At 38.5% G+C, this 27,062-nt stretch overlaps 1 protein-coding gene across 1 annotated transcript in view; it reads right to left on the minus strand.

Annotated features, from left to right (window-relative positions):
• Positions 1 to 27,062, minus strand: part of LOC149154777 (Peptidase M20/M25/M40 family protein) — a 163,913-nt gene that overhangs the window by 88,826 nt on the left and 48,025 nt on the right. The window contains exons 3-4 of the mRNA XM_089441039.1: positions 21,479 to 21,587; positions 4 to 142 (exon numbers count right to left, since the gene is read on the minus strand). Of these exons, the coding sequence (XP_089297165.1) occupies positions 4 to 142; positions 21,479 to 21,587 (248 nt within the window). The remainder of the gene's footprint in view (positions 1 to 3; positions 143 to 21,478; positions 21,588 to 27,062) is intronic.

The following is a 27,062-nucleotide window of genomic DNA, read 5'->3' on the forward strand; positions in this document are numbered from 1 at the left end:
TACAACTCCACTGTGTTGGTTTCATTGTTGAGGGTGTGGCAAATTGATAGAGTTGTTCCTTGGGATGTGCAGGAAAATCATTGTAAAACCGCTTTTGAATCTCCTCAAGTGCCTCCATGCACAATTCCAAAGCATTGATTGCCTACACAAGAAGCATCTGTATAAGATTACTTGTACATCATATATCAAATGTAAAACTTTAGAGACTCTGAAATGATTTCAGTTTTGTCTTTTCCCATATTAAGACAATTTCTTTTTACAATAAAATCTCTTATAAGAACATATCAGAGGTAACAACTACTTGTAGCAATATACCTTCTCATAGAAAGTGTGTATGTTGTAACTATATTTAGTATCAAATATTAAATTTTCCACATGATATTTCTGATATCACTGTATGTTCTATAATTGTATATGCAATGGACTAAAATTGTCTGCTAAAAAGATAAAACCTAACTTGAAACCAACACGGTTCTAAATATGAGGCTTCAATTTGAAAGACACTTCAGGATTGAGCCTAATTTGATGTTTACAAGCTAAAATCAAGCAAATAAACATGAACTTTGAACAAAAAATCACATATGCATAAAGACAAGTTGCAAGCTCAAATTGAAGTTGAAAAACCAATCGCCGTGTCACAGTTTGGAAGCTAACATGATATTCACCAAGCTTGATACAATACTAAAAATGGTTGATTCCAAAACACAAATACCCATGGATTATAATTTCCATCATTAAGCTTTCAAAATGTTTTGGAAACGATTATTATTCAGAGTGCACAAAACATCTAAAAACTAAAGATGAATATCTCCAACAATCTACAAGCTTCTAATAGTAATAGCGTAGGTGCATATAATAGAGGACTTAGAAGACAAGTTCTAAGAAAAACTAGGCCTGTATTCATGTGTTTTCACATGTTTAGAAAATTTCATTTTGTGAATGCCACATATCTTTCTCAAACAGATATGGAAATAGCACTTTCATCACCAGTCTCTTCAATAAATGGATATAACTCAATCTCATGATATCTAATTTCTATTCATAAAATGATATTAGTGCCTATGATGAGACTTAGTTCCTAAGATCCTAGTAGGCTTCGTTTCACTACGTATTATACACCTTTTCACTTTATCCTTTGTATTTCTCCTATTGCATTATAAATAATTCATAGGTGATTCAATCAAAAATGATCACTCACCTAAATATGTATTTTAAGCATGTGGATGGCTTTCGCAATCCAACATATAAAATATCATTTTCTGGTGATGAACTATGTAGAGTAAGCTGGATATGCATAACCCATCTCCCATGAGCATTAATCACAAAGTCCTACTGCTCATGAGTTTGAATAGTCTACCTGGTCCTCATTGCAATACTACATGTTCATAGAGATGAAGAACTAGGACAAGAGAAATGATTCGCATAGCATCAACCATCATCTTCAAGACTTGCATCTAGTAACCAAGATTTTCCAGAAATGTCACCCATCCCGATACTCCTCTAACTCACATGCATGTAAATATAGATCTTTTCCTCATAGTTGATGTCACTTAGCCTATTGCCCCATCTGTAAAATCTTAGCATTTATTGTTTCTTAAGAACTATTCATTTAGAGCTCCCTTGACTATTAGAATAATGCTACTTTAGTGTTTACTGCTCATCTATGATTGTAATTAGTAGTTTCTTGTTAGAAACTTCTTCGTTTCTACTTTCTTAGTAGAAACTTGTTGTTTCTGTAAATACAGTTGTACTATTTATTGAGCTTCACTGCTCATTGAAAATCAATTCAATTCATTCATTGATTATGGTATCAGAGCTCGGGTATTTTTCGAGATAATTTTTCATTGATTGAAAAATTATGTGTTTCATTTCAAAATTGCTCTCTTGGAGATTTTTTTTGGGCATCACGTTTTATTCTTCTTTGAACGTCGCGCTTGTGGGTTCTGACTACTCCGAGGGTTTCTTGATTGCTGGAATATACTTTGGCGCGCAATCTTTCTTGGCGTCGAACCCAAGCCAGGTCGATCTGTGGCACAACGGAATTTTTTTTCCGCGATTTCCATCTCTGTTCGCCGACGCGGTTGTCATTTCCAGAATTCTGGAGGTGGCTCTGGTTATTCCCATTCTGCAAAATCAATGCTGTTTGGGAGGACGACAGTGAATTCGCTGATATCTTCGATGTCGAGCAGTTCAAGAGAACTCTGAAAGGTACTTTGTTTGCACTGTCAATATCGAAGAAGTCCGACAAAGGGATTTGCAGAGCTTGTCGTTCGCCGTCGATAACGGGCCCAACCAGGTGTGTGGAAGCGTGAAGGGCTCGACGGGGGTGTGCGGATTCACGCGCAGTACCTTGGAGATAATTGTTTTTTTAACACGACTCAGATTCTAACCATGCTTTTGTCGAACCTTAAGCAAATTGCAAGAAAACAAAGGTAATTTTTTTTAATCTGTGGGTTTCGTTTTTTTTTAACACGCGGGTTTTTTTTTTACGGCCGAGTCCCAACTGAACCTCCTGTCCACGACTTCCTGCTCTCGTCTTCTTCACTGTGGAATTTCCACGGCAAGTGCAAGTGCTTTGAGCGCTTTCAGCTGAGCAATGGGTTACACAGTATCAACAATTGCGGTTCCAACTGTGTGTGAGTCGCTGGAGCTCTCTAAAACTGTGTTGGACAGCATGTACCAGTGGCACGGGGTGTTGGACAGCGTGTAGCAGCGGCACGGCTTGGTACGCAAACAGGTCCCCAGCGTCTCAGTTGGTTGGTAGTATAATGACCGTTGTGAAAGTTCTGTGCCAATGTATTTAATTCTAGGGGATGTCTTCATTACCAAAGGCTATAACGAATTGTTGAAGGCCTCTTTTGTCATTTTTTTTTCAATTGTATATGAAGGCAGTGAAGTTGATCTCAGTTTTTTTCCGGCGGTCAATTCGGTATTTCCTGGACATTGAACCTGTCAGATCAGCGAACATCTGAATTGAAATCCGTGCCCTCCTATATTATTTTTTGTGTCTTGGGAAACGTGCAAATGGCCTCGCTAACCAATTTGATGTTAGAAGGCAGTCAACGCTTTAATGGCACCAATTATAACATCTGGAAACAGAGAATGTTGACCATTTTTCAATATAGGCGTCTTGACCAGCTCGTTTTGGGCAAAGAAGTCCGTCCAAGTACCGCTGATGTCGATCAAGATAAATTTGATGATCGAAATTGAGAGGCTGTTATGCTTCTCAAACTCTCTGTGACTGATGATCAGTTACCACAAATTCCTTCCGGCAAGACAGTTGCCGAAATCTGGCAACATTTGAAGGAACTGCACGAGACATCCAACAAGAGCAGAGCTTTCTTTCTAAAGAATCAGTTGTTCTCCATCATAATGGACGAACATATGTCTTTACAGGAACATCTTAACAAGATTAAAGACATTCGAGATCAGCTCGAAGCCATTAGTCGGACAATGGAGGAAGAAGATATGGTAGTCATCACTCTGAAAAGTCTACCGAAACCTTATGAGCACTTCATAGAAACACTCAACATTACCTCCACTAATGTTGATCTGAAGTTTCCGGAGTTATACACCAAACTCATGTAGCAGGATCGTTGGAAACATCAGTTTGGTAGTGGTGTTTCATTAGCCTCCTCAGAAAATGCTTTTGCTGCCAAATATCAATCCTCTCCGTCCTTTCAACAGAAAGGTTCTTCTCAACCTTCTGATCATGCTAGGAAGAAAAATGTGCAATGTAATCACTGTCACAAGTTCGTCCACATGAAGAAAGATTGCCGACAGAGGATTGCTTCTGAACAGAAGAAACAGGGAGGGTCTCATCAGATAGCAAATGTTGCAGAACATTCTGAGCAGACAAAATCTACCTTTTATGCCTTTATGGCTAAGAAGTCCTTAGATCATGTCCCGTCTTCTGCCTGGTACATTGACTCTAGTGCATCACGTCATTTCTCTCACAGGCGTGACTGGTTTATTGACTTCTCATCTTTCAGTGATTCCGTGGTATTCAGTGGAGGTGAGGAGTACACAGTGGTTGGCAGAGGTACAATTCAGATCCAGTCTGGTGGGCACGCACTCATCTTCCTGAATGTGTACTATGTTCCTAGTATGGAAATTAATCTGTTGTCTGTCAGCCAGATTATGAGGAACTCTCCCCAGCTCGATGTAGTGTTCAGTGCACACAAATGCTCCATTATTGACAGGGAAACTCGTCTTACGGTTGCTGTTGGCCTAGAAGACCATGGCCTATACAGGCTTCTTGACACTGGTGATTCTCCAGAAGTGGCTCTAGCAGCACGTGTTTCTCCCATCAGCGCTATGTGGCATCAAAGATATGGGCATCTAAACATTCAGTATCTCTCTCAACTATCTCGGGAAGGACTTGTGTCAGGGTTACCTGATATTTAGACTCAGCAGTTGGGAGTGTGTGGCGCCTGTCAAGCTGGCATCGGTCTTTATTCAAGGATGGAGAATCTTGGCACGCATCTAAGGTACTCCAGTTAATTCATACTAATATTTGTGGTCATATGAATACATCTTCTATTACTGGTTGCAAATATTTTTTGCTTATTGTAGATGATTTTAGTAGAAAGATGTGGGTGTACTTTCTAAAAAAATAAATATGATGTATTTAGTATCTTTCAGAAGTTTAAGTCCTTAGTTGAAAAAGAGTCTCGCTGTAATATCATAACTCTTAGGACAGACAACGGGGGGGGGGGATTTTGTTCTTCTGCTTTCTCCAACTTCTGTGATACCCATGGCATCAAACGCGCAATTAACTACACCCTACACTCCTCAGTAAAACAATGTTGTCGAACGTCGCAATCGTACGGTTGTTGAAATGGCTCGTTCCATGTTACAACACAGGAGTGTTCCGAACAAATTTTGGGTTGAAGTAGTGTTTATTGTTGTCTATCTTCTTAACCGATCACCTACTCAGGTTGTTAAGGGGAAGACTCCATAAGAGGTTTGGTCTAGTCGTAAGCCTCAGATCAGTCACCTCAAAGTGTTTGGCTCGGTTGCATATGTTTGGATTCCAGTTGCCAAGCGCTCTAAATTGGATTCCAAAAGCCAGAAACTCATGATGACAGGGTACAGTGACCACCACAAGGCCTATAGGCTGATAGATATAAACACTGGTTGTCTTAGCTTCAGTCGGGATGTAGTGTTTGATGAAGACAGAGGATTCTTTTAGTCTCCTACTTCTGAGCAGTGTTCTGAGGATCAGCCTCACAGTGTTCTTCCGTTAGGTCCACCTAATGGGAGGGATAATGCAGCATCAGTATTTGATGATGCACTACCTGAGCTTCCTCCGAAAAATAATCCTCTTCTTGCTGCTCCTGTTGTTCCTGAGCCTCCTTCATCCACTCCTGATATTGGTTCTTCTACTCTCTGGCCTAAATGGTGGGCTAAAACTATTGGTGATCTCTAGGATAATGAGCTCCTTGAAGGTAGAACTTCCCGACATAAGAGCAAACACCAACCTACAGTAAATTTTGCTCTTATGGCTAACTTACACAGTGTTTTTGAGCCTCAAGCCTATTCAGAGCCTAAGGGTATACCTGAGTGGGAACAGCGTATGGAAGCAGAATTCCAGAGTCTTCAGAAGAATCACACGTGGGCCCTTTCTAATCTTCATACAGGGAAGAAGCCCAATAGCTGCAAATGAGTGTATAAAGTAAAATACAAAGTTGACGGGACCCTCGACAAGTATAAGGCTCGCCTTGTTGCTTTAGGATTCTCACAGAAGGAAGGCATAGACTATGAGGAGACCTTTGCTCCTACGGCCAAGATGAATACCATACGGCTTGTCCTTGCCTTAGCAGCTCACTTCAGTTGGAAAGTCCATCAGATGGATGTAAAGAGTGCTTTTCTGAATGGTGACTTACAAGAAGAAGTCTACATGACACAACCTCCAGGATTCAAGGTTGCCGGTCAAGAACAGAAAGTTTGTAGATTAGTCAAAGCACTCTATGGTCTAAAACAAGCCCCTTGGGCTTGGTACATGAAAATTGACAAGCACCTAACAGATCATGGTTTTCAGCGGAGTCCATTTGAAGCAAACTTGTATATCAAACATACTGGTGATGATATTTTGTTTGTGGTTGTCTATGTGGATGATCTTATCATTACTGGCAGTTCAGCACATTTGATCCATGGGATCAAACAGGATTTGTGCAGCACTTTTGATATGACAGATTTGGGATTTCTTCATTACTGTTTGGGGGTTGAAGTCTGGCAAACTGAGCACAACATCTTTCTCTCTCAGTCCAAGTATGCCAGAAATCTTGTGGACAGGTTCAGAATGCAGGATTGCAAACCTGCCACGACTCCTATGGAACCAGGGCTCAAACTTTCAGCTCAGTTATCCTCACCACTTGTGGATGAAACTTTATTCAGGTAATTAGTGGGCAGCCTCATCTACCTTACTGCCACTAGACCTGATATCAATTTTACAGTGAGCTACATTTCACGCTTCATGTCAGCTCCTAAGGCTGATCATTGGATAGCAGCGAAGCGTGTGCTGCGTTATGTGAGTGGCACTCTTGATTATGGACTTCTGTACACTCCGAGTTCAGATCCTACACTCAGTGGTTACACAGATTTAGACTGGGCTGGTTCGGTTGATGACCGTAAATCTACAGCTAGGTATGTGTTTAGTCTAGGATCCGGCGTTGTCACATGGGCTAATAAGAAGCAGCAGGCAGTGGCTCTCTCCTCGACAGAAGCGGAATATCGGGGAGCAGTTAAGACATCTTGCGAGGCAGTTTGGCTCCGACGTATGCTTGCAGACATGCATGTTTCCCAGGCAGGTTCTACTCCCTAGTTCTGTGATAATCAAGGAGTGCTCAAACTCGCCAAGAATCCAGTCTTCCATGAACGAACAAAGCATGTGGAAACTCATTGTCACTACATTCACCAACTTGTTGAAGACGAATCCATTTAGTTGCTATATGTTCCCACAACGGAGCAGCCAGCAGACATCTTCACCAAGCCTCTTGGTCTTGATAAGTTTGTAAAATTCAGAGGGTCTATAGGTGTTGTAAATAGATTGAGCATTAAGGGAGGGTATTAGAATAATGTTATTTTAGTGTTTACTGCTCATCTATGATTGTAATTAGCAATTTCTTGTTAGAAATTTGTTGTTTCTACTTTCTTAGTAGAAACTTGTTGTTTCTATAAATACAATTGTACTATTTATTGAGCTTCACTGCTCATTGAAAATCAATTCAATTCATTCATTGATTATTGACCATATGTTAAGCATGTGAAGGTCTTTCACAATGTAACATATGAAATATGATTGTTTGGGCTTCAATGCATAGAATAAGTCATTCGTGCATGTTTCCTCTCCCATGAACATTAGTGACAATAACCAATATCTTGTGAGCTCAAATAATCCACTTAGCACTCATTGCACTAAGTGATGCTTGTTACACCTCAGATTTACGAGGTTCCACATTGTGATTTTTATTACAATGACAAATATTTGCTACTATTTTTGTGGAGCATTGGACTGACTTGGGGAGATCTATCTTCATGCAACCCATTCTCTTCATGACATTGGATCATTTCATGGAGCTCTTCGGTTTGGGGGAATCTCACTTCTCCTTGGTTAGAAGATTGTGCTTGCTTCTTGGTGGTCTTCTTACTTATGCTTTCCTTGTTGATCACCCCTTGTTTGCAATTTTGATCGTTGTGGAGCATGTTATCTCATTATGATGGGTTGGTATATATGTTTATCTTGGATATGGATGATGGTTCTAGCCCCTCGGGGTTTGGATGTGTTAAAAATAGCAACAAGAAATTCCAATTTAATTTGTCCTTGAATTAAATTGTGAATTAAATCGAAATTCTATTCTCATAGCAACTTGTAATAGTTAATTAAGTTAAATTGACTTAATTGACTTAGGAAATTCGAGTTGGAAGTCTATCTAAAGTCATGTAGAGTGATCCCTAAATTTTAGGGGCCCAAGTTGAGTTCTTTGGAGATGTAATTAGATAACTCACTTTAACCGAGTTATAGTCGTTTAAACTAGTTCTAACTATTGGAGGAACTAGTAGAGGTCTAGTAGTGGAGTAGTGCACTAGTGCATCACCAGTACCACACCAATTAACTGAAGATTCACTCACAAATAATTCATGCATGTCAGTTCAGATGAAGACCCAGTTGAGATTAGAGTTCAGGGACAGTGTACTATCAGTTGTATAATTTTCTGAGTTGTACAGATGGTGCATGCAATCAGTTGAGGACCTATGTTTGGATTGCGCAATTATGGAGAGTGGATTTCCCAATTAAATATGGGTTGATTCCTCTAGGAATTGCGCAAGGAAGTAGGGGCTTGGCAGGCAGCAGAATTGGCTAAGTGTTGGCTTGAGCTAGCTTGTGAGGCAGAGAGTTAGATTGTACTAGTGCAAGAATTGTTCAAGACGAACAAGCATTGTATTTTCTTCTCAAATCTTCTGGTTAATGCAATATAGATAGTCGGGGTTTTTAGTAGTTGCTTTCCCCAGAGAAATATTGTGTTATGTGCAATTGATATTCTTCCTTTTCTGCTTATTGTTTTCATTGATCAATTTTGGTTTCCACTGAAGAGTAGAGTAGATTCTTGTCTTGTGTTTTAGCATATCACATAAGTTGTTGAATCTACAGTAAAAATCTACATGGTATCGGAGCTGAAGACAGTATAGAAGAGGAGATTTCGAGTTTGGTGTGCAGGTGAAAATCGAATTTGCAAGTTCATACTTCAGAGCAACAATATGTCTTTCTACGGGTTGCGACTTGAGTATGCCTTGGAGGGAAACTCAAATTACATAGCTTGGAAGGACAAGATGGAAGCAGTGTTGGAAGACAATGGCCTCAAGGAATTCATAGATCATGACATTCCTAAGCCTCCAGCATCGGATGCTAAAGATCTGGCTGAATGGAGAAAGTGTGTGGCAAAAGCGAGAAGGATTATCCTGGAGGGAGTTCGAGACCACATTGTCTCGAGTCTCCATGGCAAGGATACTCCATACTCAATGTGGAAGGCATTGACGGACCTGTTTCAAAATAACAGTGACCATAGGAAATTGGCACTGAAGGACAAACTCAGAAAGATCAAAATGGAGAAGGGTGACTCTATTCCGAAGTACTTGACCAAGTTCACCCATTGTCAGGATGAGCTTGGAAGTGTCGGGATCATTGTTGTCGAGGACGATATGGTGAGCCTAGCTCTTCTAGGACTTCCCAAGAGTTGGCACAGTTATCAAGACTCTATCAATGGGAGGGAGAAGCTACCAGATTGGGAACGACTGTGGTCGGATTTGGTACAGGAAGAGATTCGAAGGAATACCAGAGATGGATCCTCATCAAAGTCTGATGATGAGGAAAATTACGCCTTAGCGGGTAAGGCAAAAAGGGAAGGTGAAGGCATCCCATTCCAAATCAGATTCTTGTCATGGAGGCAAGAAGAAGGACATGTCAAAAGTCAAGTTCTTTCATTGTCATGAGCTGGGACATTTTGCCACAAATTGTCCGCCCAAGAAGGTCGATCAGAAGCCCTCAGGAGGAACAACAGGTGGTGAGGCGCTTGCCTCACAATTCGAACTAGAATTTACCCTTATCGCATGTATGGTGTCATCGATGATGGGTAGTGTATGGTACCTAGACAGTGGAGCTTCTTTCCACATGACTGGTAACAAAGAGCTCTTCAGTAACTTGGAGGAGAAAGATCTCCATATGCATATCAAGATGGGTGATGACAAGAGGTATAGTGCTACCGGGCTTGGTACAGTTACCTTTCATAGGGAGTTGGGTTCTCCCCTCACTTTTCGAGATGTTATGTATGTTCCTGGTTTGAAGAAGAACTTGGTATATATTGCCCTGTGTTGCACGGGTACCCACACCCGGGGGTTGGGTTCTCGAACCCGTCCCGGGTTCCTGCACCCAAGTACCGGATTCGGGTACGAGTTCTTCCCAGACGAACCCAGAAGAACTGGGTTCTTCAAAAAAAAAATTGGGTTCTTTTCCTTTAACGGGTTCTTGGGTTCTTCGGGTGCTTGGGTTCTTCGGGTTCTTCGGGTTGGGTTCTTTGGGTTCTTCATAAAAAAAACTATATTAAAAATTTAATTTTCAAATAATTTTTTTTTATTGAAATTTAAAAAATAACTTATAACAAAGGTAAAACTTATAACAAAACCTAAAAAACCCTAAATCAATTCTTGTAAATCAATTTGGAATGAAACATTCTTCCACGGTCCTTACCATCAAAACTTGTGTTGCACAGGTACCCGCACCCGATTTTTTAAGTTTTTTAAAAGTCTTGTTTTTTAAGAATTCTTGTAAATCAATTTGGAATGAAACATTCATTCCTGATCCAAATAACCATCAAATTATAAACTGTAAATGCACACATACAGGTTCAGACATTTTCGGTCAAATAGAAAGTAGGATTGAGACCAGCCATACGCTGTAATCAGCTGATGTTGTTAAATGGCGAAGGGCTATTTTGGACAATGGCTAAATTAAGTATCAAAATCTGCCACTTTCTCACAGCATTCTGATAACATCATGTTAAGATTAAAACTAGGAAAATATGCCTAAATCATATATGGTCTCTACGGACTTGTACACCAAGTAATCTCTAAAAGCTACGAAGATGTTTTATGTTTAGATAATTAATATTCAGGCAGAGCTTCGCACTCAAAGACAAACTATCCCTCAAGCCATCAGATGGTTGCTATGCATTTTATTGGGAAACAAACACTGATAAGCGTGTTTTGAGAAAGGGTAAGGCTGCCACTGTTTTTGGGATTGCTTTACCACAGAGCACACCATGCATGGGGCAGGTGGATGATTAGACCTCAAGAAAATTCTAGACCACTATCAGGTTGAGAAGAATCTCCAATGAAAAAATTGTGTTTTTATATGGGAGAGACTAAACATTCAAAGCAAAGTTACAAGCTCAAAATCCAGCCAAAATGAGAAATTTCAATAAGGAGAGAAGCTGTCTTGAAATTAGAGCAGGAGGCAGAAATGCTAACACTCCTTAGCTGTGTAGGAGGAAGGGTCTGTACGACCACAGCCTGATTCATTGATAGGCATCCTTGCAAATGAACCTAAGCTGCATAGTTATTTTAAAGCCTGTGTGTGACAAAATTTGTCCCAAGTTTCACCAAAATAGCTGAGTCTAGCATTTATCCTAGTATGTATTTTGAATTTTCAGTTTTAGTAGTAGCCTTGAGCTCTCTCACATAGTTGTCACAGTGTCATGGTTACACGGAAAAGATTCAAAAGAACAGTTTTTTGGTGATAAATTTTGAAATTTCAATGTCAATGTTGAATGTTCAATGATGTGCATGTTTAAATGATTATCATTAAAGTTTTCTTGTTTAAAGTTGAAAAAATATACAAATTGAAATTTCATATATATTATTAATTATAAATTTATAATTTATAAAATATAATTATTAAAATTTAATATTATTATATTACCCGATGAACCCACGCACCCTGTTTCCAAAAATGTCGTCCCCGCACCCACGTTTCCTGGCAACATAGATGTAAAGTATTACAAAATTATGTGCAATTTTAACAATTACCTAAATTTGCATCCATTCATATTTCTGTTCCCACTCATTCTATCACATAGAATTCATCCGTGGACAAGATACAATTAAATTTGAAGACTTTAAACTTGATTTAGAAAGTCTCCAGAGTCAAGATCAATCTATAATATATGCGGACCACAAGATGGATAAAAAATGGATCCATACGTAGTTCCATTTGGAATACTACATTTTGTGTATAGTATTAAAAAATCATGTGCAATTTTAACAATTGCCTACATTTTCTTCCATTCATGTTACTGTTCCCACTCATTCTATCACATAGAATTCATCAGTGGACCAAATACAATTAAATTTGAAGACTTTAAACTTGATTTAGAAAGTCTCAAGAGTCGAGATCAATCTATAATACAATATTTGTGGACCACAAGATGGATAAAAAATGGATCCATACGTAGTTCCATTTGGAATGGTTTTTTGTATGCAGAACCATACCAAAATCAAGTCGTGATAGGATGAAATACAATTACTTTCCTTAGGGGCTAGGAGGGGATGAAGTGGATTAATGCAACTATCACCTGTTGTTCCTTTGGGATTGTGGAAGAGTCACTCTAGCATCATTTGCTCAATTTTGTCTAGCCACCAAAAGTAGGTAGACAAGGATGCATCCACGCTTCACATTGTTTTTGCTTGTTGTGAATGGAGGGTTTTGCTTGCATTGTACTACTACCTGATTGCCATGTCGGAGGATAGAGGCTATGATGTGATCTTTAGTAAGGGAAAGGCGTTCCTTCGTCACATAGCCACGGGACAGGTAAATAGGATAGGGGTTCGAGTGAAGAATCTCTACAAGTTGGAAGTAGAAGATTGTGTTCCCTTGAGCACGAAAGCAAAGAGGGTGCAGAGCCGAGACATCGATCAATTGTGGCACAGGCGGTTGGGTCACTTACATCATGGCGCTTTGAAAATCATGCAGCAAATTGCTATCAATCTTCCCAAAGGTACACTAAAGCAAGTTGACACGTGCAAAGGGTGTACTTTGGGAAAATACACCAAGGCTTCCTTTCATGACGAAGATAGTCGAGCACAGGGAATCCTCGATCGAGTCCATTCAGATCTATGTGGACCGTTCTCGATAGCATCCACGGCCAAGCACAGGTATTATGTTATATTTGTTGATGATTTTTCTCATAAATGTTGGATCTTCTTCATGCAGAAGAAAGATCAGACTTTTGCAAAGTTTTGTGAATTTAAAGCATTGGTCGAGAAAGATATTGGCAAGAAGGTTAAAGCTCTCAGGAGTGATAACGATGGAGAGTATGTGTCGAATGAGTTTAAAAACTTCTGTGCGACAGAAGGCATTCGACGAGAGTTGACAGCACCTCATAACCCACAACAGAATGGGGTGGTTGAAAGGAAGAATAGAAGCATAGTAGGGGCAGCACGAGCAATGTTGCATGATCAGGGCCTACCACTACACTTGTGGGCCAAGGCATGCAACACAGTTGTTTATTTGCAGAATAGAAGCCCTCATCGAATTCTTGGGATGAGTACACCATAGAAGGTTTCTCAGGGAAGAGACCAAATGTGGGTCACTTCAGGATTTTTAGTTCATTGGTCTACTACCATGTAACCAACGATGAATGGAAGAAGCTTTAGCCAACAGCAGAGTTGGGGATATTTGTGGGGTGCACTGATACACCTCACAACTATCGGGTGTACTTGCCAACCAACAAGATGACAGTGGTTCGCAGGGATGTAAAATTCGATGAAGAGAAGGCCATGAGATGTTCCCTTGAGAGGGAGCTTCAGCTACATGCAATTGAGGAGCTTTTAGCTCCTAAGGAGGAACCTGAGATTGATGTGGAGCAGCCACATGCAGAGGATCAGGGTGTGGAGACACCCACTTCCAGAGATGTGAGAAAGCGCACCAGAGAGGCTGACAGGTTATTGCATGATGCGAGAGAGAATGTGGGAGCACCCACATCACAACACAGGCAAAGGAGGTCACCAGAGAGGTACACTAGATATATGGCTATTATGAGCAGATGTGTTGAGATAGAGCCATCTTATTTTGAGGAGGCAGTGCAACAACCAGTTTTGGTTGATGCCATGGTTGAGGAGTATTACTCCATTATCAGGAACAATGTTTGGGATGTGGTCCCAAGACTGACAGACAAGTCAGTGGCGAGTTCCCGATGGCTCACACCTAGAAGCACTACGAGTTTGGTTGAAAACTCTAACTGCAAACATTTGTAGTTGAGAACATTGGATTCCAAACGACTCCCACCAATGTACTACAAAGACAACAACATTGTCTTTGTCTTTGTCATTGTTCAACAATTTAGATGTTAAGTTTGACAATTTACAAAATACAAATTACAACGTCAATTTTAAAAAATTGAATTTTACAAAAAAAAAACAAATAAATTGGAATTTCTTACCTAGTTGATCCACATCTTTTGCAATCGTTGCCAAATTTGTCTATGGCCCTAGAAAAAGCAGTGAGTTGTTGATGTATTTCCAACTATTGCAACTCATCAAGTGCCATGTGCTCCAAGCACTCGTAAAGCCTATTCTGACCTCGACAGTATTAACTTCTCTTAGTGTATCTTTATAATGATACTTTGGGTTCAGGAAATACTCGACTACATGTATAGGACGATGGAGTTGATTGTTCCATTTGTTATTATAATGTCCCAAATAGGCCCATATTTACCTACTCTGTCCTTATAGGCTACTTGTATCTGCTCCTTTTCCTAATCCATAGCCTCGTAGATGTAGCCCATGGCTAAATTTTCCCCATACACCAACCGTAACACCTTAACTAGGGGCTCACCAATTTTCACAAGCTTTGTTGCTTTTTTCCAAAAAGTGTTGTCAAAAACTTTCTTTTTGGTGTATTTTCCATCTGCTTTGTGAACCCACTGAGATGAATTCCAATCATCACTAGAAAACATTTTTTGCAAGTTTTGTTGTTGGGAAGTGAGAGATTGCAATGTGAGGAAGTGAGTTGCAAATCTCGTGATGGCGGGCCTAACAAGCTCCCTACCCCCAATGTTTTTCCTCATTAGGCTCAATACCCATGAGTGGTTGTAGATGTATTTTGTGATACTCTTGGCATGCTCTACAATGTTCTTTACCCACTCCACTTTTCCTATGTCCTCAAGCATGAGGTCTATGCAATGTGCAACACATGGGGTCCAAAATATGGTCCTATATTTGGCCTCTAGCATCTTTCCAGCAAGAACATAGTTTGAGGCATTATTGGTGATGACCTACACAACATTTTGTTCCCCCATTGTTTTAACAATCTCATCCAAAAGCTCAAATAATAGGTTGGCATCTTTCACCCTATCAGATGCGACAACTGATCTCAAAAACATGGTTCCTTGTGTTGATAAATATAGGGCATTAGAATAAGGTGATTTCTCTTATAATGATAATTGCTTGTGAATACTTTTTACTTCTTTAGATGAGGTTCTTCTCTTAGATTATTATAGTGTTCTTCTTCATCAAATAGCTACAAGTCGTAAACAATAAGGAGACAAGAGACACAGGATGTAGGCGATCAGCTAGGGCCAAAACCTCTCCAAGCTTGAGAGGAAAACCCAAACAAGTTCTTATAGAATCTTTAAGTTACGAATTCCAAGACCAAGACCATTGACCTATTAACCTCTCCAAGACCAAGTCACGACACTTCCTTGATTTGTTTCTTCTTCCTTGAGTCAACGATGGTCAAACTGCTTGCTTCTCCTTCCTTCTCGGCTATCCTTCAGATTTCGGCTTCTTAAATCCAGCCTGTAACCCTCAGTCTCTTCAAAAACCGTAGTTGCAGCACATGTGAGAGATAGATGGTGATTTGATCCTTTGGTTTCATTTGGATAGTATGACTTTTTCCTTCAACTCGGCTTGATGAAAGACTTGTTCTTCCTCCTTGATTCGGTCTCTTAGGACAACTGTGACAACTCAGCTTCCTTGAGCAGCAGATAGTACTCTTCTTTGCACATGTGGGAGGAAAGAACCAAAACAGACCCAAGATACTTCGGCTTCCTTTCTGTTTTCTTTGCTAGATTATAGGCTACTTCTTTGCACTTCTTGATGTATTTCAGATCTGTGATTGATGCCATACAAGTGAGTCCAAGTCTTCTATTTATAGTAGTATGTCCATGTATAATAAGCCAACTTATCCTTGGTGACTAGGCCGACATGCTTGATAAGAATGATCTCCATCTCGTTTGAAGGTCGACATGCGGGAGTGCTTGTGACAAGGTCTTGGAGGGTTTGTGACACAAACTCCTGAAGAATTTCCCAGAAACGCGAATCCCCGTTTCCGATACATAAACGGATACGATTCTTGTCCGAAACACTGTCAAAACGTTTTTGTGCCGTTTTAAAAAATCGGAAACTTTAGATTTGGAATTGGATACGTTTCCAAGGGATTTAAATTTTTTTGGATCCGTTTCCGGTAAAATGGATCCACGAAAATTGTGATCAGAATCCACCCTTAAAATGTTAAAAAGCTTGAAAATTTGCATAGCCATAAATAAATAAAAAAAATGAAGAAATCAGATTTGCAAATAAACTCACTATAAACAAAGTCTCATAAAATCTTTTCTAAATCTTTAGAAACAACAACACTCCATATATTTATCAAAAATTCTTACTAAGAAAAAGATAGATGTTCAAAAATGCAAATAAAGGGGTTTGATGAATGTCTTTGTAAAGAGATTTATTTGAGCGATTAATTTTCATTTTGGTTAAGGTTTTGTTAATTGTCATTGATTTTGCTTTTGATTTCATAAATCCCTCCAATATAACAAATCTTCTCTAGCCAATCTTGTGCCTGCATATAGTCACAAGACCAAGCTGACATTGAGAAGATTGAAATGTTCAGATAGGTCTTGATGGAATATCCCAATGATCCCATGGGCCTTTTAATTGTCATGCAAGGAAGATAGATATCATCTGCCATGCATGACACGTTCTTTGAAGGAGTTGGACCCGAAAGCACAAACGTTGTTGCATTTCTGATTACATTATTAATGATGATGATAATATGTTGAATGTTATAATAATCACTAATGATGATGACAATTTTTATGCTGAATTGATGATGATGATTTGTTTATGTTGAATTCATGACGATGACTATGCATTTTTAGATATAGATTCTAGATTCTAGATTCTAAAAGATGAATGGTAATATGAAATATATATATATATATATATATATATATGCATGTCGTTTCCTTGCCGTATCGTATCCCCATATTTTGAAAATTTGTCGTATCCGTTTCAAACCCTGTATCCGTATCCGTTCCCGTATCCGTTTCAGTGCAACTTAGGTGTAACATGCCCAAATCGATCTTAAATCCTTTACATTGACTTTACTAGACTTTATGACTTGATGACCAAACCTAATAGCTCACAATGGGAGCTTCAACTAAAATAAAATTCCTTTCGCATGAAACCCATGTCTCAAGCATTACAAAATAATTTTATTTTCTTCCTTACATCAACTACATAAAATCATCATTACATATGTCATTATATAGATCGAACCAAGTTACATTTGTCAACACCTTGAGGGCAAGACAAGGAAATTTATGATAGTGCAGTTTTTTCCATCAGTCCATCCATCTGACATGATGGAACAACCTATTTTGGTCCATGACTCTTTCAATTCAATCAAATATTTTCCAATGGATGCAACCTCTCTTTGCAAAAGAGTTCCCCTCAAGTCATGCATAGTAGGGCCTTTGAAACCCTTTCCTGCAGCGATACCAGCATCCCACATAGCTTGGAAATAAGGTGAGTGAGCACCATTAAAGGGGGTATCTGCATCATACCACCATCTAGCAATGTATTCAAAAGCAACATCTTTGAATTGTTTTTTCTAATAAGTATCCAAGGTGGGTTGAATTAGACTTGTTAGGAGGCAGTGGCCCTAGCAGTAGTAGAGGCAGAGGTGGAGGAAGGTGTGAAATAGCTCTTAATGCTCATCCTTTTTTTACCTTTTACTTGGCCTTGAAGTTGAGAGTGAGACCCAAGAGGGGAAGGAACATAATGAAAGGTGTCATGGAGATTGGTGGAAGGGATAGAGGAGGAGTCTTCATGGTGAAAATCACCATACCCACTTGCTTCTCTCCTAGCCATAGCTTCTGCAAGTTCCTTCTTCCTTGCAATTTCATCTTAGATAGCCTTTGCCTCCTGATACTTCTCAAACTTTTTAAGGTATTCTTTCCTAATAAGCCCTATCACTTTATCTAGTGCATCACAGGGGTTTACTTGGCCTCTTATACCAGCCAAGTGTTGTTTCAACCTATAAATACCCCCTCCTCCCATTGGGTGCTTGCAATATTTGCACAACATTTTGCCATCAACAACATCACAGTGAACCCATGTAGTGTCTTTGGCTTTTGGGGCCATAATGGATGGTGAAATTTCATATTTGGAAGGAAAGAGATCTACAAATAAAATAGAAAAATGCAAAACCTATGATCAACTACTATCCTTCTTCCTTGATGTTTTTAAACTTGAAAGAGGGGCAAAAAATTAAAAAAAGAGACAACAATGAAATCTGGAAAAAAAATTAGGGAAAAATCATACCTGGAAAGTTAGAAATGAAAACTAGTCAATGAAGCCTCCTCTCAAAGATACCAACTCCACTAGAAAGATCCTCCAAGATGACAAAGAACCTCCAAACTTCTTGTTGTTGCTCCAAAACTCAAGGCTATTGCAACACTGCCCAAGCTTTCAAATTCTCACAAACACTAGAAATCAAATGTGTGAGGCAAATGGGAGCTTGGACTTGCTTTTATAAGTTTAGGGGGGCAGATTTGGGGGGAAATCTGCCAATGGTTTGCTAAAAACCACCCCCAAAAACCACTCGCATGCCCCATATTTCCATCCACCAACACAGCACCCAAATCAGTCGGTCGAGCCAGTTTGGTAAAAAAACGGTTAGTTTGGCACCTAACCGGCCTATTGATCGAATTTATGGGACTGGTTCGATCCCGAGATTAACTGACTAGCCAGTTTGGTCGATTTCCGGTTTGAACCAGCCAGTTTTTAAAACTATGGTTGTATCTATCCACTTATTCTTTTGCTTACTCTCATTTCATAATTTAGTTTATCTTATTATATACTTTATCTTTTAGCTTCTAGGAGTTGCTTTGTCACTCACAATTTGTCGTTATTGAATTGTGATTTTGAGTGCCATTGACCTATGTTTTTCAATCATTTGTGGACAGTTATGACAAAATCTAGCAAGCCCAATGCAAAGCCCCATTTTGCAGAGCTAGACCTTATGGCAACAAGAGAAAGGGTTTCCATTGTCACCTCAACAAGCTTTCTCCTGCTCTTTAGTGGTATTTGACCACAAGGGAGGCTTCCCTAGATCACCTTCAGGGTGAGGCCTCCCATTTATCCTTCAAGTGCCCTTGCTCAAAGATGAGGATAAATGGTTGCCAATACCAATGATTGATAACAATCAACTGGAAGAATGGAGGTGGATAATAATAGATAAGAAAAAAATGTTAGTATGGATTATCATGCACAAGCTATGTCAATCAGTGCCTCCTATTCATGCTCCTCCAAAACAATGGAAAGAAAGGCCTCAACGAAGGTCACACTGGACTAGGGGCAAGGGATAACCACCAAGTTGAAGTGTGCAAACAGGAACACAATCAAGAGCCATCAATCATCCAACTCAACCAGTGATCCAAGCTAGAATGCCCTTAACATTAAATGAAAGCACAAGATTAAAGAAATGGTTAAGGTACCTTATGATAGATGACACACCTTTATTCAAGAAGTTAGATGTCAAAAGCACTAACTGGATCATGATTGGAGGGCTCTGAGAGATAGCTATCTGTAGATCATGATAGATTTATTGGCTTGCAAGCTGAACAAGCAGGAAAAAAATTTCTCCAAGGGTTCCCCACTTGGGTTATCAGGGACCACTGCTGCACCCACACTTGACTCTTTTGCCAATTCCATTTGTACCCACAGTTCATAACTTTCCTTATATCCCAATCTAATTTTCCAATTTTCACCCATACATGCAATATACATGAACAAACTTTGCACATTTGTTTTCTAATGGTTTTGATTACATCAATGTACATGAATATATATTTTTCTTAGAAAATTTTGAATATCTTCTGAATTTTTTTGTTCAGTCAGCTCCAGTCTAGTTGGTAATTTTGGGGCAAACCAACCCTGGTCCACTTCCAGATAAGGCAACTTTGATTGAATCAGCAAAACCATAGACTAATATAGGCAAAATCCCTATATGGCCACTTTGCCATTGAACCTAAAAAGAGGTTGTAGGAAGTAAGTATTTGTTGGAATTTCTAAGTCTAACACATCAGAAATTCTTCTTGCATTATCTGGTTTATTTCACCTACTTGTTTATTTCTTAACAAGTTATTTAACCATATAAATACTGAAAATAAACACAAATGCAGTCTCAACCATCTACAGATCATCAACTGAAATAACAGACAAACACACAAGGGACATCGTTATTTTTGGACAATCGTCCCCAGAAAAACCCAACTTGGGAAAACCGGTGCAACAATTCTGAGGGTTTTATTATTAAGCAGCTTTCTTGAGTACAACTAGGGTGCCAAACTGGCTCACCCAACAGAGATATCTATCTAGCAGTAATACCTCTCTTCAGAAGAAGATATTCAACAAGTCTACCCACGAAATTCCTTCCAATGCTTCTCTGAGGCTCTGCGTCAGCCCTCTTGGCCTCTGCATAGCTCTGAAACCCTATGCAACAGCCCTCTGCTGCTCTGCACTGGCTCTCTGGCCTTCTACGTCACCCATGCAGGCCCTGCTAGCCTCTGTGCAGTCTTTATGGGCCTCTGCGTGGCTTCCGTGTAGCCTCCTTTGTCACTGCGCTGGCTCTCTGGCACTATCTCTGCCTCTTTGCTATGCACTCACTGCCCCTCACTGCAACTCAGATCACTTGTTCGAATTTTCTCAGCAACCCCGCTCCAAAAAATCGAACTGACTGATCAATCTTGGTGTGTCTCCAACTGACCCTCAAGCCTCCTCTTATACTTTTCCTGTTGAATCTTCAACAGCCAAGATTAAATCTCTAATCAACAGCTAAAATTAGATTTGGCTTGATCCATATCATTTAGAACATTCTCACCCAGTTTTATATTAATACCCATTGATATTTTAATTTTCCTAAGTTTAGACTTAGGAACTCCATTAAAAATTTAATTATTTTAATATTTCTCTAACCAGGTGGAATTTCCCCAAACCATTTCTGGGTCTTGGAGATCTCATGTGCTTTAGCCTCTCCACCAATTTTCATGGCTAGAGCATATCCGATGCTACCCCAAATCAACAGTATTGGATTTTATGCAAGAAGTAGTATGGGGTAGGGTCTAGAAAACAATTGATGGTTACACGCATGAACTGAGACTTCTCCTATATCAATAAATGTAGGGTCCTTAGATTTGAAAATGGCAGAATCATTCTTAGCGTTCCAACAGGAATTCAAAATTACCTTTCAGTGTCTATCTATAATACAGTCAATAACCAATAACACATACAGTTTAAGAATTATAGATTCAAAGGATATACTTTCTTGGCTGAGGGCATACCACCCATTTGAGATTGTGGCAGCTAACGTTAATAAAACTTAAAAGTGCTGCATGTCAGGAAAACAAGAACAACAAATGATTTTAATAGAAAAAAATAATGCATTAAATATTTGAATATAAGCATTGTTGCAATAGGCTTCTCTAACATATTGAATTGATCATGACTCAAAACATCCCCTTCAAGTATCCTTTACAGCTTCTCAACAGTGAGTGTTCGCACGAGCTACTATATGAAAGATAAGTGACAAGCAATATTAGAGGAAACAAATATAACATAGAAAATAAGGGCAATATACCTTGTGTGGAAGACCGCTATGAAAAAGTTTTCCTGTTGCATGAAGTTTCCATGTAATCACTCCCCCTGTGCCTATGCAAGGTTGTTTGTCTGCTGTATCTATCCAGTACCTTCATAAACATCAGAAAGACATAAGAAAGTGAGAACCTCCTGAAAAATCATTTAGAATCTGTCGAAAAAATAGATTTTACTAGTGTGAGAAGTATCACTGATCATGGATATACTTATACATGAACCATAATATACATGGAAACTTCAGTGATGCATCATTAAATAAGATTGGCGAGAATTCCATTGCTTGGAGTACTCTACAAGAGTATATGTTTTTTTTGTTACTTTGCAAGAGACAGTGCATCAAAGCTCCATTCTTCCTTTCAGAAGAATTCATGCATGAATTTGATCAAGTACAATACCGTCTGACAGGGTAAACATAAGATGCAAGCATCTAGATTCTAGACTGCTTAGGGACTCCATAAAAAAACAGTGAATTTGTCTAGATGCAGGTGGCAATAAAAAACCCTCAATGCTTTTATTAAGAGGCATTGACTGACAAATTTTACTAGACACAATAGATTTTACTGGTGACTACAGATAAAGTCTATAAAATCTGTGGATAAAATGGATTTTACTAGTGTGAAATGTACCATTGATCACGCATATTCATGAACAATAATACACATGGAAACTTCAAAGATATATTGTTAAATATGATTGGCAAGATTTGAATTGCTTTGAGGACTCCACAAGAGTGTTTGTCTTCTTTGTTACTTCAAGAAACAATGCATCAAACCTCCATTCTTCTTTTCAAATGCATTCATGCATGAATTCGATTGAGCACGATACTGTATGAAAAAATAAACGTAAAATGCAAGCATCTAGACTGTTTTGGGACACCATAAAAACAGAAAGTGACTTTGACTGTGAGCAGGTGACAATACAAAAACCCTCAATGCTTTTATTAAGAGCCATTGACTGACATATTTTACTAGACACAATTATCATAGATGCATCCTTGAATATGACAGGAAAATGTTTAACTTGCATAAGGTCTCCACAAGAATATATGTTGTCTTCAAATATTTCTTTCTGGCAATATGTCAATGTTCCAATTCATGTCACCGGAATGGGGAAACAGCTATGGGATTTGAAATGAAACATTAACTATTAGAAAATGGGAAAAATGATATCTATAAATTTTTGTAGGAGTAGAAAGGAAATTTTTTACATGCATGTGTGCATAGAGATGTACATGTAGAAACTTTCAAATTTCATTATTCAAAACTGTTGTTTTTTTATTGGTTTATTGTTTTCTCCCTTTTTTCAATTTTTAAGTTGTGAGGTCCACCCACACCCTATATATAAAACAAAAAGAAAAAAGGAACTGCATTTATAGTACGGAAACAGTATATCCATACTAGAATCTGCCTGTGAACTTCTCACAAAAAATTTCACAGGCAGTTATATACTGGGATCATTTCCTGGATGGAATGTGAAATTTTCAACTCTATTGCAGCAACTGCAAATGATTCTTCTATCTGATTAAAATTAAGTGCAGTTTATTTGCTACAGCAAATAATGAATAAAATCACAACTGCAATTTTCACCATAAAAACGCTGCAGAAAATAAAATGCTAGAAACTGAGAAATGTAGAGCACACACACAAAAATTTTACACAGTTAACTTTGGACAAATGTCCCTGGAAAAACCTAATGCGTTAAAAACGGTGCAGCAGACGAGGATTTTATTATTATGCGACAGTGGAATTTTGAGTACAATATGATTTCCAAACTGACCATCCTCTCCTAACAAAATATCTAAGAGAAATTTTCCCTTCTCGACAAGCAATCCTGCCTCACAATCAACTCTCAAACTGCCACTACATCAGCCTCTGTGCAGGCTGAAATTCGCACTGCCTGGAATAGCTACAATCTGTTGCTGCTGACTATCTCAACCAGTGTGGAAAAAGTCCCGAAAAAATCGGGATTTATTCCTAAAAATGCGATTTTTTCAGCGAAAGGATTAAATCGGCCGATTTTTTGGCGATTTTTTCAAAAACGAAAAAATCGCGATTTTTTCGAAATACTCCCGATTAAATCGCGAGTCGATCGAAAAAATCGGCGTGAAATTTTTTTGGCTGATAAAAAGCCGCAAAGGGTTATTAACTCGGTTTAGTTTTTGCCATTTGGTTTATGAGTTTTTCACTGCTCGCTGTGGCTGGCTGTGGAGAACGAGAACAAGGGTTTGCATCGTGCAAGCGTGGAGAGGAGCCGGATTGATAGCATTGCTGCATTTGCCAAGGTCCACCGTTGAACAATCTGCCGTTGAATAACTGTTCCAACTTCCAGTTCAACATTGCCGGTAGCGTACGCCGTAGATCCAATGTTAAATAATATAAATAAATCCTTTCCTGTTTAATATTTATTGATTTTAATTTCTCAATTTTGTGGGTTTGAAACTTTGAAAATTTTCGTTGGAAAGTTGAAACTTAAGTATTTCTGAAAGAGCCTGTGGTCTCACGGTTCACCAAAAAATTTACCTCAGGTCTGCAAAATGAAACCCGATGAGAAATAAGTTAATAACTAATAAATTAATAATTAATTCCTTGGGATTCTGGTTAGAATCGTTAGATGACTAGCTGTTTGAAGCTACAGTGAGTAGGCAATTACATTAATGCATGTTATAATTATTAATTACTAATTAGTTGATGCTCGTCATGAGTAACATGTTACTCTTAGTCTTAATTTGTTGACATCATAATTAACTTATTAAGTATCAAATGATTAGCTAATTCACACGATACATAAGTAGTCAATTACAAAAATTTACTTTCTAAGTTTCTACATACCTAGGTTGGCTCATAATAGTAGTGTTTGTCTGTTTAATAATTAATTAGACAGAACTGATCATGGCAGTTAAATAACCAGTTTTGAACCCACAACTAATTGAAAAAGAACTAGAAGCCTGAAATGGAAGTATTTAAAAAAAAACAGTTGGATTATTGTCAATGGGTTCATAGTTCAGTGGTGAAGATAGTGGCATGTCAAAGTTAATAACCTCAAAAAAAATTGCAAAAAAAACATTACACTTAAAACCCTTGAAAGAAAATTCAATTAGGAGCAGAGGGTAGCCTTAGAAGGCTTGTGGCTTCCTAGAGAGACTAGGAAAGGTCTGCAGCCCTCAAAAATTCCCAAAAAAAATTGATAACTTAGGCCACAAAGGAGGAGGGCTTGCGGCTTGCCCTTTAAAAAATTAATTTGTTTCTCTTCTTATGAGGCCATATCCACCTGTAAAAACTTGTTTAAGAGATCTACGCCCTACCCTTCAAATCTGCAAGCAAACAGTGAAGTAAAATCCCAAATATATATTCACAAAATAAATAAAAAATATATACGCAAGGGCTGAAAATTGGAATCACAGTGACAGTACCACTTTCATGCATTCTTTCCATTCAAAGAAAATGCGAAAACAGTGAAGTAAAATTCCAAATATATATTCACATAATAAATAAAATATATATACACAAGGGCTGAAAATTGAAATCACAGTGACAGTACCACTTTCTTTGCATTCTTTTCATTGCTACTATTTTAATTTTTGATGGATCATTGCTAATTGAATTTTAGATGACTGATTAGTGATTACTTGATGACTTTTAGATGACTCATGATGTACATTTATTATATTTTTTGTTGATATTTTGACTCTTAAGAGTTGAGACTCAGACAGGACTCAAAATTCAGGAGTTGATTCACTATTTTGATATGTGATGTAGCACTAGACTTCATATACATATTATATATTAGCTTTCTTTACATGTTTATGTGGAAATGCATTTATTTGATGTTGTGAATACTCTAGATGTTAAAAAAAAATCTAAAAAAAATGAATAATTTTGTGTTTTTTAAATTTTGCCGACTTTTTGCCGACTTTTTCGATAAACTCCCGACTTTGCCGAGTTTTTCAACTTTTGGACCCTTGCCGAATTAATCCCGACTTCGACTTTTTCCACATTGATCTCAACCACTAAGAAGGATTCGTTGGCCCTCTGGAAGAATTATCCAGGCACTCAGCTCCTAAATCGATCTCTCCTCTGGATGGATTGAACTGCCTCCTTGAAGCTCTGCACAAGCCCATGCGCAGCCTCCTTGGGGAATACTCGGCCTCTCTCAACTGACTCTTTCGGCACTGGAAAATCCAACGAATATCACTGTCCTTGCTCCCTCTCACTCCTGCATCCCTTTTGGCTCGAACTCTTCTTCCCTGCTCTGTTGCTACAGTTAGATAGCTTGATCTGTGAAGGAACTCGTACTGTTGGAGTATCTAGCTCCAACCCCAACGACCTCCTCATATAATCTCTTGTTGGTGAACCAATGGCCATGATTAAATACCCATCAACGGCTAAGATCATCTCTAAGTCGATCCATGTGAGTTTCTAGAGAAATTTCACCTTTCTCAATTAATTTTTGTTATTTAATCATTTTTCCTACATTAGACTTCAGAAATATTTGATTATTGACTAATTAACTTAATTGAGTCATCTCTAGGTGTTTTCCCCTGAAACTTTTTATGGTTTCTGGAGCTCTAGTGTTTCTTAGCCTCTCTTACCAAAGTCGAGACTAGAACACTTGTCCGATGCTACAAAAACTAACATGTAAAAGGCCCAAGTCACATGTTTTGGTTACAATTTTTTAAGTAGATATCTTCGTGCATGAATATGTAGAAGGTAACGAGTCCAAAATCTAAATTTTATGTTAGAATAACAATGTTAGTTGGTACTGTATATCAAATTTTTGGTCTAATGGACTATTTAAGCCAGTAAACCAATTTGCAAATCATTACAATTACAAGAGTAAGCTCACAACGGATTTTCGTTTGGAGCTACTACATCTCCATCTTGCGCCCAAAAAGATTTGATTAATATTCGCATTGCACATTAAACATGGACATCTTTTGCCTTAATGAGATATTTTATACCTAGTTTACACCCATTGTAACCACTAGTTGTAGATAGACTTGTGAATCATGACTATTCTTCATAGGAAAAAACGAAAGGAAATAGCATGCATAAGAACACCATTACCTCGTTTGAAATATGAGACAAATCTTAGTGGTGCAACACAGTTTAAAGCTACAAAATGTAATATTCCTAAATGGAATCAGCAGTAAATAACATGTTGACCACACATGGGTCAACAGTGCAAGAAACAGAGTACGAAGCAATGCATCAAATTTTTTCAAAGATCAAAGTCATCATTCAGCATTAATTTCGTCATTGTAAACCCAAGTTCTGCAAAATTATTGTAAATGATTTTCGTATGACTATAAAGCCATGTAATAACACCTAGGTAAGCCTATTGATTTTTGTCAAAATATTTCATCCTAGGGAGTTTTTTAACCTCCCCAATGTATGTAAACTTGCATAATCGACATAGTTTTTATCCCAAATATACGCTAAAGCTAGGGTGGAAATCGTTGACAAGGTCTTAGGTGAGTCCTAGTGTTTATCGAGTTTATGTATTTTTCATACTAGATCATATTGTGTCACAAAATTGGGAGTGCCTTGTGGGTCTATGTCTAAATGTGT

This window comes from Pinus tabuliformis, chromosome 9 (assembly GCF_031772625.1).
Source record: "Pinus tabuliformis cultivar Carrire ecotype Pingquan chromosome 9, CPIR1, whole genome shotgun sequence".
Classification (NCBI taxonomy): Eukaryota; Viridiplantae; Streptophyta; class Pinopsida; order Pinales; family Pinaceae; genus Pinus; species Pinus tabuliformis.